The sequence below is a fragment of the Rhipicephalus sanguineus genome, chromosome 9 (assembly GCF_013339695.2).
Source record: "Rhipicephalus sanguineus isolate Rsan-2018 chromosome 9, BIME_Rsan_1.4, whole genome shotgun sequence".
Lineage (NCBI taxonomy): Eukaryota > Metazoa > Arthropoda > Arachnida > Ixodida > Ixodidae > Rhipicephalus > Rhipicephalus sanguineus.
In genome coordinates, this window is record NC_051184.2 from 7,185,328 (window position 1) to 7,204,463 (window position 19,136).

The window sequence follows — 19,136 nt, forward strand, 5'->3', positions numbered from 1 at the left end:
TGAGTGCGTTCCCATGGAGATGCGATAGATGCTCTGTTCCTCTTCAGTATCATGCGTCTGTCAGATTTGTTTCTTCACGCTCCTTCCTGTGTGGCTCGAAGCAATGCTGCTGCCACCTCACAGCGCTTGTGGGGCACATCTTAAACGCAGTGCATGCAGCAGCGTCGCAGTGACGCGTCTGCGTTGGTAGCCCGTATAGCGCCTACGAACGGAGACACCCCATCTCAAAACACTGCATCTCTTAGAGAGCCAGCGTGGCAGCCAACATAGTGATCATGAGGGATGCAAGATGCTGCCCTATGGATCTGAACACAAATGAACAAAAAATTACCTCATCTCACTTCCGTCGTGAGGCAGCGCCTAAAGGGTGCTCTCCCCCATCAACGCAAAGCAGACTCGAAGGCTAGCCAACAGGGGGAGAGCAGGAGAGAGCTAGAGGAGAGGGTAGTGAATGGCTGGATCGGGCACATCTGGCTGGCATTGAAAAAAATAGAGGAGGCACTGGGTTAGACTGACTGCGCACACTAAATTAGATTTAGCAGGAGCAATAGGTGGACAAATTTTTGAAGCATGAGTGTCCAAGCTTTCTAGACATATCGGTTATTCCTGATAATTACTGTTGGCAACCTTCACTCGTTTAGCAGATATGTTTAATATTTGCACATGTAAATTCTTAAAACTCTTTATAATGATATGTTCTCAGAATAGAGACGGGTAGTCACAGTAGCTTGACAGGTTGGCAAGTTTATCCCAAGAAAAAGCTGTAGCTCTGTTCCCCTGGCACTTAAACACAACTGTTCAAATAAACATTGCTGGTACTGGATAATCATAGGTAAACTGCGTGGGTGAGCCAATAGAATGATGTTGACTAAGTCTTTTCTTTTTTAGAGTCTGTTCCATCTGCATCAGCTGCGGTAAATGCGAGGATGCTGTACTCGGCACCATTTGGTTTAGAGTGCGATGAAACAGTGCGAACGAATATGCATGATCACATTGAGATGAAGTTGGCATCACAGGTAAGACATTGTCCTGATGTATGCATAGGTTCTTTTTATGTTATACACTCCTTAATTAATCATTTCGTGGTTCTGTGGTTTTTTGCCAACACGTCATGCCAGAAGTGGAATCAATATATCTGGAGAGTGCATACGCTCAGCTTGTGGGAATTGTGCAGGATTGAACAATCCTCACCGACTCACTTCTCTGCATTGAGTTGATATCAATGTGTAGCAATGGTGTATTCAACAGTTTGTGTTAAAGGAGGGGAGGGGGAGGGCGTGATGAAAGCTGCCCCTTCCAGAAAATGGCTATTTGACCCAAGATACTCAAAAGCGTAAGAAGTGAAAATGCAATAATTATATCAAACGCAAATGTGGGGCAATATGAAGGTTTGGGTTGCACAGGAGGCTTCAAAAATATGCAGTATCTCAACAGCGTATTGACATAAAACCGTAAGATAATCCCTTATCGCTACATCTCAATCCCTTATCGCTACCCACATCTGCCGTTTCACGTCAAGGAAAAAAGTCTTTTTTCTTTCCCATTTTTCTGCTTTTTCCTGGTTATCTTGTATCTTTAGGCATCCATGTGTGCCGAAGGTGTGAGCTGTGCCGTTGAAGACCTACACGTCGATTGCTCCAAAGATGGCACTACATCAAGTGGTCACCGAGTCAAACGCTCTAAAGAGATGGAACTTGATGTCTATTTTCGTGTCACAGGTAATAAACAGCTTCCGTTTAAGCTCTCTCAACAGGCTCACTATGTGAGGTATGCAACTCCAAAGCTGAAAGCCTCATCCTGGAAGCTAGGTAGAGACAGGTAGATTTGGTCTTCCTCAGTGTGTTGTTATCCTGGCAGAGACCAAGTCATCGTGATGCCAAATGCAAGCATGCTGCCGATCTATTTTTAACTCGACACGGCACGTATTGTGCGACGTCACATCCTATTTCTTAAATCATTTACGCTGACTCTAATTCAATCAATTTGTGAATGCATCTTTCCATGACAAATCATTTACGCTGACTCTAATTCAATTAATTTGTGAATGCATCTTTCCATGACAAATGCCTATCCTAGAATGGCAGTCCAAAAATGGACACGCAATGTGTATTTTTGATACCACTACGAATTACTATGCCTAAGGGTAGGCTTTCGAAATTAAAAAATAAACAAGGATATGCAGTGCACACAGAAGCATGGGACATATTAAAAGTGTTCTCTTCCCAGGAACATAAACTTATTTAGTTTGCAAGAAAACTTCATTTTCTTGCGAATGTACCACCTCCGAAGTAACATGACCACAACTACAGCACATTCACGAAGGGCTGATGATAGTTATAAAATGTAGGAACTAGCTCACATTGTGAGCCTTCCATCTCCGCAACAGGCTCGCACAACGAAACAGCCTCCTCATCTGACAAACACCTCCTCTCTGCGATGAAAGCCTTTCTGGAGAGATTAAAGGAGGCTGTGCTTCGGAAGGAGCTGGATGTGACGTTGGAAGAAGGTGACCTGACTGCAATGGTACTCGAAGAGTCGGAAGACGACGGCCATCTGGTTTGTCCTACAGGAAGTGTTCCGTCACTGTCATACTGTGGTAAGTGGTAATGGTGTATAAGCTGTTCATGGGTTACGATATTGATGACGGAGACAATCGAACACTTCAATATTGTGTGGGGTACATACACTGCCCACTAAGAAAGACAATCCGATGTGCCATCTTCATTTAAAGTTTCACTTTATTCCACAATGGAGTAAGATGTAAGGAAAATGGTAGGCAATTAACATGGGCATGGATCTTTCTTGGCATAGCGTCACTGATCATCTTCCCAAGCATTCACTTAGTTTCATTTTGTTGTTTAGTGTTTTCTGTAATAAAACATGAAACGGATAAAAATATTCGAGTTCAAGTTAGTTTGCGAGTGTGCAAGTAAAAATGCAGTTATCTCACTGGTATACAGCAGTGCATCTGTGAAATTTACAGTGTAGCTCCATGATCTGTCATGAAAATATTTGTCAAGAATATCGTGCAGCTTGCTCTGGAGCCACTACATTTGAACCACTTTATAAGAAACACTGATGTAAGAGACAATTGGGCATTAGAGACACCAGTGTGTCTATATCGAAATAAGGGTTGATCAGAAAATGAAAACACCGTACCCTACTTATAAGAGACACCTCATATAAGGGACAAAAACTGCTCTCTGGTGTGTGTCTCTTATAAAGGGGTTCAACTGTAAATACTGAAACTGCAATTAGAATGTCAATGGAAATTCATTCTTAGAGAACCATTGCAGCTGGCAACCCTAAACATGTGCAGTATCCTTAAAGGTTCTGCACACGCAGTATCCTAAAAGACGCTTGTCTTCGTGTTTTCTTCGTCGTCAGTGTTGCGTGTCCTTTCATTGCGCCATTTCATAATCATGGATCCTAAAAGGTGTCTTTAGAAGGAAGGACCTCTTTATTTATAACAAGGCGTGCATTACAGGTGAACAAAGCATAACCGGTGGCATGGAAGCATGGACATGACGGGTGCTTACACAAACATTAGGCATGCACTAGCAATTGGGTAACTTTGGCTGTGGGTGATCAAGTTGCCACAAATATGTTGTCTTTTTTGTTACACCGTGTCCTCTTCATCTTCAGCCTAAGGCCTTATTTCTCATGTTTTAGTGAAATGCCCCATGGGAACATACTACGAATCGTACAACCAGACTCAAGCTAAATGCCGACCCTGTCCTAAGGGCTCATTCCAGCCAAACGAAGGACAGGAAATGTGCATCCACTGCCCCAACCGCACTTTTACGGCCACTGTGAAGTCCAAGAGCGAACGCGACTGCAAAGGTATGTCCTGACAGTTTAGCAATGGCTCACGTATTGCCATTTATCTGGGTATAATTGTAGCTAATTACTAGGCCTATGCGAATATTCGAGCACTTCGAATATTCGAATGAATATTACAGTATTCGAATTCGCTTTGATTCGAATTTAAATTGTTGGAAATTTCGAAGTATTTGAAATGAATGAATGGGCGTATATTAGTCGGCATGTAACCACCCTGTAAATGTGGTTTCACTGCAGTGGAAGGGTGCTATACCGTGAGCACACCTTTCCAGGGCAAATCCGCACTGCCACGAAGCCCCACTTCAAGGTTAAATGAACATATTACCCTTACATCGATTCATCAGTGTTTGAGTTTAAAAGCTTGTTGTACAGGTTTCTATGCTCTAAGTAAAGTAAATTTTAAAACATAACATATTTTACAGGTTATCACTTGCATTCTACCAAAAGTCAAATCCTGTTACTATTCAAAGTTTCTTCCACTTCCTTTGAACCAAAAAGAATGATATTTGCACATGCCTTGTTGCAGTTTTAAAAAATATTGTGCAGGTTAGTTGGGTCATGACAAGTATGCTCATTTTTCTTTATAATGCATGATATATACTATTCAGATTAGATTCGAAATTATTGGACCAAATCACTGTTCGCTTCGAACCTAACATTTACTATTCGCACAAGCCTAGTCATGACAAACATGCTCATTTTTTTTTATAATATGTAATGTATACTATTTCAATTCAATTCGAAATTATTCGACCAAACCACTATTCGCTTCAAACCTAAAGTTTACTATTCGGCGGCCTCTGAATCCCCAGCTTTATAAGAATGTCGCGCACCCACGTCTATGCTCAAGATGGTCTTTCAACTTTTCAAGACAAACGGGCATGATAATTTTACCGAACAAGCATGGCCGAGTGTACTTCTGAAACTGAAACACAAGTCACGTTTGCCAACAGCAGAGACATCTCATTTCGCCTTCCAGAAAAGTAGTGGAAAGTGAGACACTGGCAGGAGATACCGCCTTCAGATTTATGAAGCCGTTTCTTATACTATAGCTAAACATTATACTATGACTCTCACGTTACGTGCCACGAAAATTACCAAACGAGATCGGTGAACTGGGACCGCATTCACAAACACATCTTACGATAGAATTTTTCCTGAGAGAAAATTGCAGACAGCCCTAATGCTGGGCATAGCATTAGTGGAACCGGCCGGCCTCTGGCAGTGAGTGAATGATAAGCTTTCTAAATTCAGCCCCTGCTGTTCATTCAATAAGACATTCCATGGTATTCAATGACCAAATTATGTTTATCTTAGCAACTTATGATGGCATATTCTTTAGGTAAAAAACACACCTAAATCCACTATATCTTTCTTGTCGCATACTGACACCATCGGTAACACAGTTCAGGGAATGTGGCATTGCAGTTGCGATTTTCTCCACTCCGCGCAGAGCAGTGCAGGCCGGGAACTTTCTCGGGGACGGGGTTAAGACCGTGCAAACGTTGCCGCAAGTCCCACTACCAGCCCGATTACGGAACGGCAAGCTATATGCCGTGCCCAAGCGGGACGCGGTCCAAACGCCGAGGCTCCGTAAGCGTAAGCGAATGTGAAGGTAGGTCTCCATACATGCTTCTTGACACACAACGCTCTGCGACTCAAGCCTCCCGAACATTCAATTAATATTGCAGTTGAAATAAATAATAAATGGAGGCTTATGTACTAAGACAGCTAGGCGATGGAACATGCCCCCATAGCACTTCTTGAGCGTAATACTCTTTCAAATATTTTGTGGACCGCAAAGATTGAGTCTACAAAAAGGCATATTGTGCGTGGAATAGTCCATTGTTGCTTACTAAAATAATTTACTCATCTAATTGGCCGTTTAAGCAGGGCTTTGGGACTTGAGACCAGATGACTTAGATTTGATTCAATTTCAAGAACTGAAGAGAGGAAAGGAAGTTGCTTGGGCAAGCCTCATTTTGGGCAGCCTGATTCATAAAGCATGTAAGGCAACCTCAGATCGGTAACTGTGGCTCACATATCACAACGTTGAAAGCGAACCGAAGGAGAGCTAGGGCCACATACATAATGTCCCAGAATGCAAAGTGAGATACACAGTTCTATTATGTTCTGATCCCTCAGCTTATCTTCGTACTTCGTCTACAAAAAACACATAGCCTTTCGCCACTGTATTCTCAGATGATACCTGAAATGAAGTGAAATTGAACTGATTACCCATCCTCATGTTTCTACTTTGCGCGATGTAGGGTAACAATAATATGGACACAGTGCAAACAAAAAGAATGGACAAACATGTGGATGATTATTCTCGGTTTACTGTTTTTAAAATGTTGAAAATTATTTTTTGGAAACGTCACGGTCATTATTCTTACCTTCAGAAAAAAATAAATCAAGCCCCTGTAAAGCTAGACAAAATTTTATTTCACCTGCGCTGAATGTGATGGCAGCTTGGCTATATTTAACGTTCCAATTTTAATGCGGGAGCATTAAGAGAGGCAAAATGGAAAAACCACGAGAGGTTGTGTGCAGCCTATCATGTCTGCTAGCATAACAGCAGCACTTTTAGTTGATGTTGGCTAAGTGATGGCCTATGTTGGCTATCAAGGTAATTGAAGATAACAAGGGGAAATTAAACGTAATACTAATGTATTTCTTGAGAATTTGGTGCTAAATTGCCAGTGACCTTGTTTTAAAATTTGTTTACATTTAGAATACAGAACTTGGGCATCGCGAGTTCAGACTAAGCGCATGCGCTACAAACTTGCATCAACACAAGTCTCTCTTTTAGGTTTCCTTTAACGGCGTGTGTGCGTTCCACATCACAGCGCTTTGTTCTCCTGGTTTCGTGTCCAAGTCCGGCATCGTGCCTTGTTTCGAGTGTCCGAATGGGTACTACCAGCCTAAGCAGGGACAGAAGGCGTGCCGCAGGTGTTCCAACGACACCAGGGATGATGTGATAACCCCAGACAAGGCGGTCTCGGGACACTGCAATGGTTAGTCACTTTAAGCATGGTATGACTGTCCAAAAATTGTATACCAAGCACGCACACAAACACACTGCTCCAAGTAGCTAGTGTAACTGCCTACATTCAGTGACATCCTAAGTCTGCAGTAGCATGGGTACCGCTGTCCAACCCAAAGAGAATTATTAGAGTATCAGAAAGGATAAACAAGACACTGTTAGCACATAGCTTAACAGAATACAAGAGACAGCCTTCACAAGCCTTAATGTATTCTCGTCATGTCTCGTTCTCAGGATCTGTTTCATCATCTGAGAGGATGGATCTGCGAGACTTCGTCGAAGCCAATTCTTGCCTTTCTCAGCCATGTTCAGATGGAGCGACATGCATTGTAGTGCCTGCTGGTTTCCTGTGCATGTGCCAGCCTCCATTTGCAGGTGATGTATGTGTGAGTGTGCATTGTGCGCATGTGTTTAGCCAACATAGAACATAGCGTTCCAGCAGTTCAGTCAGACGTTCCAGCAGTTCAGTCAGACATAAATTTATGATGATCATGATTAAAGTATTGCAATGCAATAAGCATTAAGAAGAGTTTGTGCAAGTATTTTATAATTTACAAGCGACTGAGGCTACCATGGTGGACATACTAGATACCACCATCATGAAAGCACTGGCACTTAGTAATTTCTAGTGCAAGTGTAGCAGATTGCATACACTGTTATTGACACCTGCAAAGTTTTTAAAAATTTTTCACAGCAAATATTTACAGCCAAGCTTACCAGTAATCAAGTTGTCCTGTTGTGAATGACATTAGGTTATGTGAATAAACTGCCTTAGGAAAGGCTCAGCATATGCAGCGCTCTTCATAAGCCTTGTGTGTCGGAAATTGCCAAGATTTTTTTATCATTTCTTGTTATTCCACAGGTCCACGATGCGAACACAGAAGAAACCAATGCGCTAGGAATCCGTGCCGGTTTGGAGCGAAATGCACAGAAGAACCGAATGGCTTCAGCTGTCATTGCCCAGCTGGCCGAACAGGCACTGACTGCTCTGAAGACATCAATGAATGTACCTTGACTCCTTGCCAAAACAATGGCACTTGTTCCAACACACTCGGCAGCTTTAGCTGCAACTGCAAGCAAGGGTTTGGAGGTCAGTGCTTCATAATTTCTACCCTGTTTTCGCATGCTTTGTAGTGTTGTCATAGGCTCTTCTCCACTTTCATTCTTTCATAACCCATTTCCCCTTCCCAAGTACAGGTTACCCAACTGGAGATCTCCTCTGGTTAACCTCCCTGTATTTCATTATCCTTTTTGTCATATTTTTTTTTACAAGTTGTCTGACATTGTCTTGCAGGTCAAACCTGTTCTGAGGATGAGGACGAATGTCTGAGCGCACCGTGTTTGAATGGAGGCACATGTGTGGATCGGCCTGGAAACTTCAGCTGTATCTGCCCCGCGCTGTTTGGAGGACGCTGGTGTGAGGAAGAACTGGATGCTTGCACGAGTGGGCCCTGCCTCAACGGTGCAAAATGCGTGAACCTGGGATCCCACTATCGGTGAGCACGCGTTAATCCAGCGTTGTTTTGAGTGATCTGTCTCCGTGCCTTACCAACTGCACTGCTGTACTTTCTGCTGTCACATTCATCCAAGCTGTGTCAAATTCCACCACGTTTGTGTTTTGAGTCAAGCAGACAGGACGTAGCCACCTATGAGCCAGTCAAAGCACACAAGATGGAGCACATGATGATGTGATGGAACTCAACAGTGTACAGAATACCACGCCTGGATTTTGTTTAATAGAGCCAAACGTCAATTTCAGAGAGTGCAAAAGCACAATGTGCACTTCTTAAATACAGTGCAAGTTCAAATTTTACTAATCCATTCAGTTTTTAAAACACACCGGGACCCATACAGAAAAGGCATCCCATGTCATGTAAAATTTGCTGATGAAACCGAAAAACAGAATGATGGTGAGCTGCTATTGTTTCAATTGTTCGGGAACTTTCGCTACTGCCAGATAAGAGAACATTTTTTCACGAGGTGCAGGAGATTCAAATAACCATTCCTTTAAGCATCAAAATGTAATCACAAATGTAAATGTGAGACATGCACAAAGTGACTATAACAATTTGCTAGCTGAGATTGAACTTTTTGTGAAAGAGTCATGTTGTAGTTGGAGAACAGGGCAAACACCTTTTGCTTTAAATTTCATGAAGCGGCCTACGTGAAGCTTGATTCGCATGGGCTTGGGTGTCAGGCATGGTGTAAACCGAGAACAGTTCATGTCATTAACTGCCATCGTACATTAATTGCTTGCCTTTCCACATATAATTTCAAATGTTTCCAACATATACTATTCATCGTATGTCTAACTGCTTGTCTGAAGGTTTGTCAACTGCCGGACAACACCTCACAAACTTTCAAGTTTTTGAGACGGCAAAGGAGAGGCAGTTTTTGAGTGTTTATGCATTGCTCTGCAATTACTTCGCATTACCAATGCCATTGCGACTGAAAAAGCACAGGAACAAACACTGCCCTCCCCCACCCCCCCCTTCTTTTGTTCACACAGTGGATAACTTCCGATTCACTGGTTTCACCATTATTTTTTAAACACTTGAGTTTCACCACTGTTCAAAACTCAGGTTCCTGGCTTGGTTCGCAGATGCGTGTGCTCACCCGGCTATGATGGCGAGCACTGTGATATCGACATTGATGAGTGCTCCACAGCACCTTGCAACGTGGGCTCAACATGCCTAGACCTCGTGGGCAGGTTCGAGTGCTCCTGCCCACCTGGACTCACCGGAAGATTGTGCGAGTCAGGTGAGGTGGCAGTATAAATAGAGCCATCACGCGATATGCAGGTTCATTGGTGTTTCACCATAAACTTCATCGCTTGATTTAACGTATCGGTGGTTAGGAGGACACAACAGAACCATATGTATTCTTTGACATGTTGCAGCATTTAATGCAGGCACAGTATCAAGCATGGAAGACACCATGGTGTGTCTATTGCTTTCTCGTGTTCCGTACCAGCAATATCGTGATCGGTTTCCTTCTTATTTGGAGTGGTATATCCCATGCTTAATCAAAGCTATAGTGTGCATAAAATGTTTAAAACACTATAAGCAAGCTTTGCAAGCTTCTTGACAAGGCACTTGTATTCCAGGCAAGCTGGTGCACCTTATTGCAAACAACCTAACTTTATAAAGAGATGTCATTGCTGAAGACGCACTAAGTGGGATCTCTATGGTTCTGTTGAATGTCTAGGGATGACCAATTAAGATGCAGAATATGAACATACAAACTTCCCTTTTGAGCAGTGTCACAATACGGCTGTAACATGCGCAGTGATATTAACCCACTCTCCACCTTTGGTGCCTCTCTACACTTCACAATAAGCCTTGAAGTGTTTTGATAGTTAAGATACCTTTAGCTGTCTCAGATCACTTGCATTGGCAATAACAGTCTTGCTGGGCCAGCCAATCAGCTGACCTAGGTGGCACATGTTTCCACAAAGGCTTGGAAAAAAGGTTGCTTTTGAATGATGTTGATCCACCTCTCTTTTCCTGCTTCTACTAAATGTAAGCATTTATAATTCTTCTTGCTTTACAGAAGCTGACCCTCATTTCAAGCTTTACTTTTCCGGCACGAATGTGTTTGACAGGGCATCCATCGAGTCACTGAGGAAACCCATGACTGAACTGACAGCTTGTATGTGGTTGAAAACAACGGACAGATACAACTATGGAACGCCGTTCTCCTATGCAACGGATAGTGTCGACAACATGCTGACTTTCACAGACTACAGTGGGTGCGTGTCACCAAGCATTCTCAAATTACACATAATGATAACGCTCCGTGCACTGTTTTAATTCTTTGATCAATGCAACTCTCTGCATAGAATTCAAAAGAACACAACGATGCATTAAGAAAGCACGATAAGCAGTACAGCACAGGTTTATGCTGGAATAAAAAAGAATCGATGTTGTTGAGGCGTTAAATTAGTCATCAAACTTTATATGCTGCCATGGATTACTTGTGATCATTATGTACGCTAAGCAATGTCGGATATTGAAGATGCACCAAGGAACATGCATCAACAAGCGCCTAAAGACATGCAGGAAAACGTGCCGCACTTCAGTATAAATAAACTAGTCCCAACTTGAAGCTAGCAACGCGCTACATTTTACTGTCAAAGCCCCTTTTGATCCTTAGTTTTGTTCGTAGAACAAGGAATAACCAGCACATTATTCTTGTGCTAACATTTCCTTTCGTTGCTGTAACAAGCAAAAGCTATTCTACTAGCTGTATATTTGCTCCATTCGAAACTCCGCACTGTCCTACAGTTTCGTGTTGTATGTCAACGGACGCCGCATTATCACGGACGTCACGGCAAACGACGGCTACTGGCACCATGTGTGCTTCAGCTGGTCTTCCGCTGAAGGCCTGTGGAGCATTCTCAAAGATGGCAGGCTGGCAGAGAGTGGCACCGGGCTTGCTACCGGCACACAGATACCAGGTACGCGTGCCTTGCACTACGCAGGCATCTAACATCTTAAACACACAATCCTTCACGAACTTTATTTATTCACTTATTTATTTGTTTGTTTATAAGAAATGGTACGTAATAATCAGTGTGGTCCAGTGCAGACATATTAAACTTTCAGTCTCACATAAGAAATGTGCATTTTCAATGTCAGAACAAATGCATTTGATGTTGCACTATTAGCCTATGATTAAGATGACAAACATGGTGCTAGGTGAAGCAAACTGCAACTTTTTACTCGTTCTGAGGCATGGTTTAAGGAGATGAATAAATTTCAAATTATGGGGCTTCACGTCCTGCTGCTACACACTGTCCTAAGGGAACGCTGGCACGGCAATTAATTTTGGCCACCTTAAAGTGCTTGCATGTTCCGATGCATTAGAAGTGCGGCTGCCACTGTCAGGAATTATTACTGCAACCATAAATCACAGATTTTTGTGCATTAAGTTTTCTAAGTGCTTGATAGGGAAGGGTATCTCACTGCCTTGAACAACATGACTTCCTTGGTCATGGTGGTTATGTAAGCTATTTTGAGACGCAAAGGGAGACCATTAACATTTCGTGTACCTTCGTGATCTCATTCACAAGCACTAACCGACTCTCAAGCTTTGTTAGCTTCAGTATCATTGGTGATCTATGCAGCTTTGAAGTCAGTGTTCCTTTGGTGACCAGTAGTGACTTGTGGTTCTTGCAAGACACTTTTACACTTTTATCACATTGTTTACACAGTGCACATTGTTGTAAAGGAACATAGTATGCTTCATCAAAGGTGTACGAATTTCAACAGTTGCCTGTTTCTTAGGGATGGGCGAATAGTAAATTTGAGGTTCGAAGCGAATCTGAAGCGAATAGTGATTTGTCGAATAATTTCGAATCGAATAGTTCGAATAGTACTCACCACATGTTATTAAGAAAAATGAGCATTTTCGTCATGAACCTTGCACAATATTTTTAAGAATTGGAACTAGGTATGAGTGAATGTCACTTTTTTGTTTTGAAATGATGTGGAAGAAACCTTGAATAGTATAAAAATTTGAATAGCAGTAGGGTGCAAGGTATAAGTGGTGCAATACGTTGCAATTTAAAAATTACTAGACTTAGTGCATATAAGCCCATATAACACGCTTTTAAACTTAAAAAAATATATATGTGCATTTAACCTGTAAGTATGTAAGTGTGGCTTCGCGGCAGTGCAGATTTCCCCTGGATGGGTGGTTTCACGGCACAGCAACCAGACGCTGCACTGAAACGACCTTTACAGGGAGTTATGTGGGGTCAGATATATACCGTATTTTCCGGTGTATAAATCGCACCTTTGTATAAGACGCACCCCCTACTTTTTACGACTTTCGAAAGAAAAAATTATATATAAGACGGACCTTTGTATAAGACGCATCTATTTTTAACTCAGTCGACATGATAAAACACGACCCATGCAGAGTAATAATAATAATAATATCTGGGGTTTAACGTCCCAAAACCACGATATGATTATGAGAGACGCCGTAGTGGAGGGCTCCGGAAATTTCGACCACCTGGGGTTCTTTAACGTGCACCTAAATCTAAGCACACGAGCCTCAAACATTTTCGCCTCCATCGAAAATGCAGCCGCCGCGGCCGGGATTCGATCCCGCGACCTTCGGGTCAGCAGTCGAGTGCCATAACCACTAGACCACCATGGCGGGGCAACCCACGCAGAGTACATTGATTGCGAAATGCGTAGTCACGCACGGCACTGAATATCTGTAAGCAGCAGTTTTATTAAGGCGCAGAAAACCACTATTTATTCTACTGGATTTGAAGCCACATCCTCCGGCGCACTGTCAAAAGTTCCGCCTCGGTTGGCAGCATCGCTGGGTTGCCGTCGTCAGCCTCTGAGTAACTTTTACGCAGCGTTGTAAGCACCTTGAAGCACATCGTTGGAACTGCCTGTACTATGGTGGCTACCATACCTTTAGGGCATTACCAGACTTGGCGAGAACACATAAACAACGAACGCGCCGCACGGTTATCACACGATCGTCGGATACCACCTACACACGCATACAAAACGTAAATGGCGACCGGAAGCCGGAAGCTGCGACTACTGCTGGACTGCAGCGGCGTCTCACACGGAAACTGATGATGATGATAATGAAGTGGTACTTTCGCTTTTGTAATATTGTGATATTGTGGGCGCTACAACGTTACAATGGACCGTTGTGGTGCTCTTTTTTATTTATTGCCTCAGTTCTGTGGGCTTAATTCTTCGTTTAAGAACAAACAATTCAAACAGTACAATGTGGCACGCGACAGTGGTGGCTTTTATTGCGGCCGCAATCTCCGTGGGCGCCGCGCTGCTTGAACAGCAAGTAGCTGACATCTAAGATCGCAGCCGCTTCATTGTTACAACAAAATTAGATATATTTTTACGAATGCTCTCGAGCTCAGTTTATCGTACTCATAAATTAAATATAAACAAATTGGTCTCGCAGAATCACGTGACTTTTTGCGTATATAAGACGCACCGTTGTATAAGACGCACCAGCGAAAATCTAGGAAAAAAGGTGCGTCTTATACACCGGAAAATACGGTACATATATTCGTTCATTTTGAATACTTTGAAATTTCGAATAATCTAAATTCATAGCGAAGCGAATTCGAATACTTTAATATTCGTTCGAATATTAGAAACGCCCGAATATTCGCCCATTCCTACTGTTTCTGACTGGGTGTACTCCTTGACTCGACCAGGGTCATCGTGTCTTGCTAAATTTCTTCCATGAAGTTGACTTGGCCTGCCCTTTGTAAAAGAAGAAAAAAGATTCTTTTTTTGTGCTTGTTCTGTTTCTACTTCTGTTGCGCGTGTTTCCTGTCATTTGGTGATTTCTTTCCTCTTTGCTTCCCTTCCTCCTTGAAAAGTAGGCAGGCGTTGTGCCCTTCTTGGTGGCAGTTGTCAGCCTGCTTCTTCCCTATATGCATGCGATAATGTGCATGTGTTCTCATTTCAAATAATAACATATAAGGAGGAACACTTATTCATCATGGCATGGCCAATAACCGTTTCCATCATGCATTTTCTGTTCGATGCCCGTACAGCTAACGGAACCCTCGTCCTGGGCCAGGAACAAGACAGGCGAGGAGGAAGCTTCTCCATCTCTGAGTCCTACTCTGGCGAGATGACGCATGTGAACGTGTGGAGCACCGTGCTAGGTGTTGAAGAGGTGGCCCCGCTACTCACGCGGTGTGAGTTCTACTTCGGTGATGTGGTCGCGTGGACTGACTTCCGGGAGCGTCTTAGCGGGCACATCTTGGCAGCCAGCTGGGGATTTTGCCAAGGTGAGCAGTTTTTTTTATCTGCATTGCAGACTTCTTTCACATGGACTGCTGCTGTGACCCTTGCAATTGAAAGGATGCTCCGCATCCACCGCAGTAGCATTGAGTGGTGCTGTCGAACACACCCAGGCCTAAGTTATGGCACAGGGTATTTCAACGATGATGTTTAACCCGCATACAAGCATCTGAGTGGAAGATGGTGGGGGATACAGCCACCACCTTAGTTTATTCAATATGCCTTTATGGAAGACAGCGGGCTCACCTATCATCAGTGGTACGCTATATTTCCTGCCATTTTATTTTTCCTTTTTCATGGTTTTTCTGAAGTAGATAGGCAAAATTTTCTATATAATTTTCTTGACTTCATGTGTACTAGAACAGAGATTTGGGCAAGTTGGTTGGGATTCATCTTCAAAACAGCGCAGCAACACGAGGATTAAGAAAGAAACAACGGGACGGGCGCTGATTACAGTGAAACCTCGGTGATACGAATCTCACGGGACCACCAAAAATATTCGTATCATCCGAAATTCGTATCACCAGAAAGCATGGAAAATTAGCATGCGACAAAAGAAAGCTGGCGTACATTTTCATTTATTGTTTTTCAGGGCTGCGGCAACGTCAGGAAATACCCTGAATGATTGTCAGTTAAGTTTTCAGATGTCGGCAATCATACCAGCACTCCAGCACTCGTAAATATACGGCCCGTACGCGCGTATTTAAATAATGAACCAGGTGCGTTGTGATTCGCTACACTCGGAGGCCGTGATGCGTCTCTGAAGGTTTATTCTGACCATAAGAAAAATGTTTTTCTTACACCGTGATTCTGACGATTTGGCGGTGTGGCGTGCATGCCCACGCTTGCGTTCCCGCACTCGCACGTGCTTGGCGCGTCTTTCGCGAACGCGCGGACAGCACTTATTCCAACCTGAGTGGCAGCGTACGTTCGTATCAGACGTCGCTGGGTGATAGTCGGTTCGCAACAACCGTACTCCATTACATTGAGGCCAATGGGCCTTGGCCAGGACCAACGAAAAATTCGTATCACCCCGAAATTCGTATGAGCTGTGATCGTATCACCGAGGTTTCACTGTATACACAAAGATGTCACATCCACACTGATGCCGTTAAACATAAACAAGGGTGAATACAAAACATGTGCATGAATGTACAGCATGGACATCGACAACATGAGTGTGAGAAAAGCCTGATCACCATAAGATGTCTGAAGATAGCTCAATTCGTTCTGTGACAATTACACTGATGGGTGGCTATATAATGCACAAATCTTTTTCTTTACAAAGGTGATATGCTTTGATGATTTCTTTTATTAGTCGATTCTTATGACGGCGAATGATAGTGCAATCCTCAAAGCGGGTTTCACAACCACATGCACCACAATGCACTCTGATGTGCGGCAATTTATCTGTCCTGCTGGCTCTTTCATGTTTTGGGCAACGCCCGTCCTGTTTCTTTCTTAGTCTTCAAGTTGCTGCGCTGTTTTAAAGATGAATTCATGTGTACTGTTCCTTATAAAAACAAAGCCAGAACGATGCTGGCTCAACGGGTGCCACATGGGCTGTACACAAGAACATGCTGATCCATTGTAGAGCCTGCATTGGTCCTGCTCACTACTTTCAGGTTTCTTGTCTTATTGTGTATAAGGTCACTAGAAAAATGCTACTCTGCATCAGCACGAATGCAGCATTATCACTAGTCATGGGACATGCACACCAGAGCATTTCATATGCCCAGAACAGTTTGCAAACATAACGTCACAACAGTTTGCAACAGAATATTTCGCAAACGTGACAGCATTGATCCACTCGAATTTTTACCTTCATGTGATCCACATTATCTTATCTGGAATATATTGACCCAGACTTGCAACTGCGTGCCGTATTATTTCTTCTTCTGTGGAGCCATTCTGAGCAGTGCTGTGGACTTCCCTATGTTGTCATTAACCATGCAAGTGCGGTAACGACATGTTATCATAGAGCAGTAACTTCTGCCACCACTAGTTTGTCGCACTGTTGCTCATAAACTGAAGTTTTAAGTGTAGTATGCTATACCACCGCATGGCTGCCGCCCTAGATGACCAGAGAGTCAACCTAATAACTAAGGGTGTGCGAATATTCGAAATTTCGAATATTTTTCGAATAGTGTTTGCTATTCGATTCGATTCGCACTGAAATTTTACTATTCGAACTATTCGAACTTCCCCAAAGACAAATGCAGTCAACGTCCGGTTGAAAGTGACCCCTTCAGATTTTTAATATGCTTCACCTCATTACACTCTCGTATTGCGGCAAAGCTGTCTTTCAAGCTCCGTTACGGTCGAACTTAGCCAAGAGACGAAGTCCGGTTGGAAATAATCCCTTGATTTTCAATATGCTTCACCTCATCACACCCCCGTGTTGCGGTAAAGCTGCCTTTCAAGCTCCGTTACGGTCGAACTTAGGCAAGAGACAGTCGTCTGATTGGAAGTGGTTTCTAGATTTTCAATATGCTTCACCTCCTCACACCCCCGTATTGCGGCAAAGCTGCCTTTCAAGGTCCGTTACGGTCGAACTTCGCCAAGAGACGGTCAACGTCCGTTTGAAAGTGGTCCCTAGATTTTCAATATGTTTCACCTCATCACACTCCCGTATTGCGGCAAAGCTGCCTTTCAAGCTCCGCTACGGTCGCAAATGTATTAACTCAAGAAAACGCTGGTTCCAACATGGAGATGAAAGATGTGGCAGAGTTGGGGGCTCAATTGTTTTGGACCTGAAATTTGAGCAGGAAGTCCGAAAAATCGGACGCCGAAGCTTTTTAGCATCCAAAATTTCAGATGTTCTTATATATCGACGTCTACGAGGCAGATTTGGAACTCCGGACTTGAAGGGAGCACACCCTTGTCTGCCACATCAGTCGGCCTTCCACAGCAGTTGAAAGAGGAGGAGAGGCTGAGGAAATGGCATCTCTGCCTATCACGTGTAAAGTGTTGTCGGCAACACTTTGGTTGCACCAAATCATGTACATAAATACAATTCGGCCTCTACATTGCCTCACTCTTGATAAGAAAGACAACTATGAAATATGACCCCACCAGCGCTTCATCAACCTAGTGAAAAGAAACACTTTCATGTTGCGATCTCACAAGAACATACTTAGGGATTCTCTGCAACATTTCTGTAATTTCACTTCGAATTATTCGAAAAATGTTTGAGAAATATTCGAAAATTATTCGAAATTATTCGATTCGATTCGCACTCAACCTTTATTATTCGAATTCGCTTCGCACCCAAAATTTTGCTATTCGCACAGCTCTACTAATAACTCTCCCAGTATAACGATTTACGTAAGGAATAACATTTACATACTCGCATATAACTGCGAGTGGAGCTAGCCAATAGCTGTGAACACACAAGTCGTCGTTGAGGCAGTTAATTAAACGGTGGCGTTAGAAGTTTGGGAGCGAAAGGCAACACGATGTAATCAAGCTGTTACATTTTTGACCCTGTTCTTAAACAATAGATCCATGGCTTGCTAGGCAAGAAAGTTCAGTATTTCGAGTCCAGAAACTCAGAAGTGCTTTTCAATCTTTAGCATACAATCTGTCAGCGCCTGAAGGCCTTCAGTGCATCCGGTTACACATGCATGACGTTCTGTGACCAATCTGCACACTTCAGACATTTGCGGAGTCCTCGCATAATTTGAGTATTTCTTCCACAAGGTGGGAAAAAATGGCTAAGTTCCCTATTTTGAAAGATCTAAGAATGAATATTAGGAGCTGGCTCGACAGGTTCCTAAGCTGGGGCAAAGTCCCGCACCGTAAGCGTAACATTAGTTCCAGAGGCGACCGCTACGGGTTCAGCTCGCGCAAAAGGGAATTCTTCTTCCTCTTGTTCTTCGAGCGCCTTGATGATGATATTAACGCAGGCAAAACCACATATAGCATAGCCAACTGTAGCATGCCTGCGCTCGCACGAAAGAGAACTCTTCTTCCTCTTGTTCTTCGAGCACCTTGATGATGACATTAACGCTGGCAAAACCACATATAGCATAGCCAACTGTAGCATGCCCGCGCTCGCACGAAAGAGAACTCTTCTTCCTCTTGTTCTTCGAGCGCCTTGATGATGACATTAACGCTGGCAAAACCACATATAGCATAGCCAACTGTAGCATGCCCGCGCTCGCACGAAAGAGAACTCTTCTTCCTCTTGTTCTTCGAGCGCCTTGATGATGATATTAACGCTGGCAAAACCACATATAGCATAGCCAACTGTAGCATGCCCGCGCTCGCACGAAAGAGAACTCTTCTTCCTCTTGTTCTTCGAGCGCCTTGATGATGATATTAACGCAGGCAAAACCACATATAGCATAGCCAACTGTAGCATGCCCGCGCTCGCACGAAAGAGAACTCTTCTTCCTCTTGTTCTTCGAGCGCCTTGATGATGACAT

At 43.3% G+C, this 19,136-nt stretch overlaps 1 protein-coding gene across 1 annotated transcript in view; it reads left to right on the plus strand.

The window, feature by feature from the left end:
• Positions 1-19,136, plus strand: part of LOC119404531 (sushi, von Willebrand factor type A, EGF and pentraxin domain-containing protein 1) — a 53,207-nt gene that overhangs the window by 19,875 nt on the left and 14,196 nt on the right. The window contains exons 11-23 of the mRNA XM_037671067.2: positions 889-1,016; positions 1,580-1,718; positions 2,387-2,596; positions 3,673-3,843; positions 5,297-5,458; positions 6,693-6,860; positions 7,124-7,264; positions 7,752-7,979; positions 8,184-8,385; positions 9,492-9,649; positions 10,442-10,640; positions 11,176-11,348; positions 14,454-14,693. Of these exons, the coding sequence (XP_037526995.1) occupies positions 889-1,016; positions 1,580-1,718; positions 2,387-2,596; positions 3,673-3,843; positions 5,297-5,458; positions 6,693-6,860; positions 7,124-7,264; positions 7,752-7,979; positions 8,184-8,385; positions 9,492-9,649; positions 10,442-10,640; positions 11,176-11,348; positions 14,454-14,693 (2,319 nt within the window). The remainder of the gene's footprint in view (positions 1-888; positions 1,017-1,579; positions 1,719-2,386; positions 2,597-3,672; positions 3,844-5,296; positions 5,459-6,692; positions 6,861-7,123; positions 7,265-7,751; positions 7,980-8,183; positions 8,386-9,491; positions 9,650-10,441; positions 10,641-11,175; positions 11,349-14,453; positions 14,694-19,136) is intronic.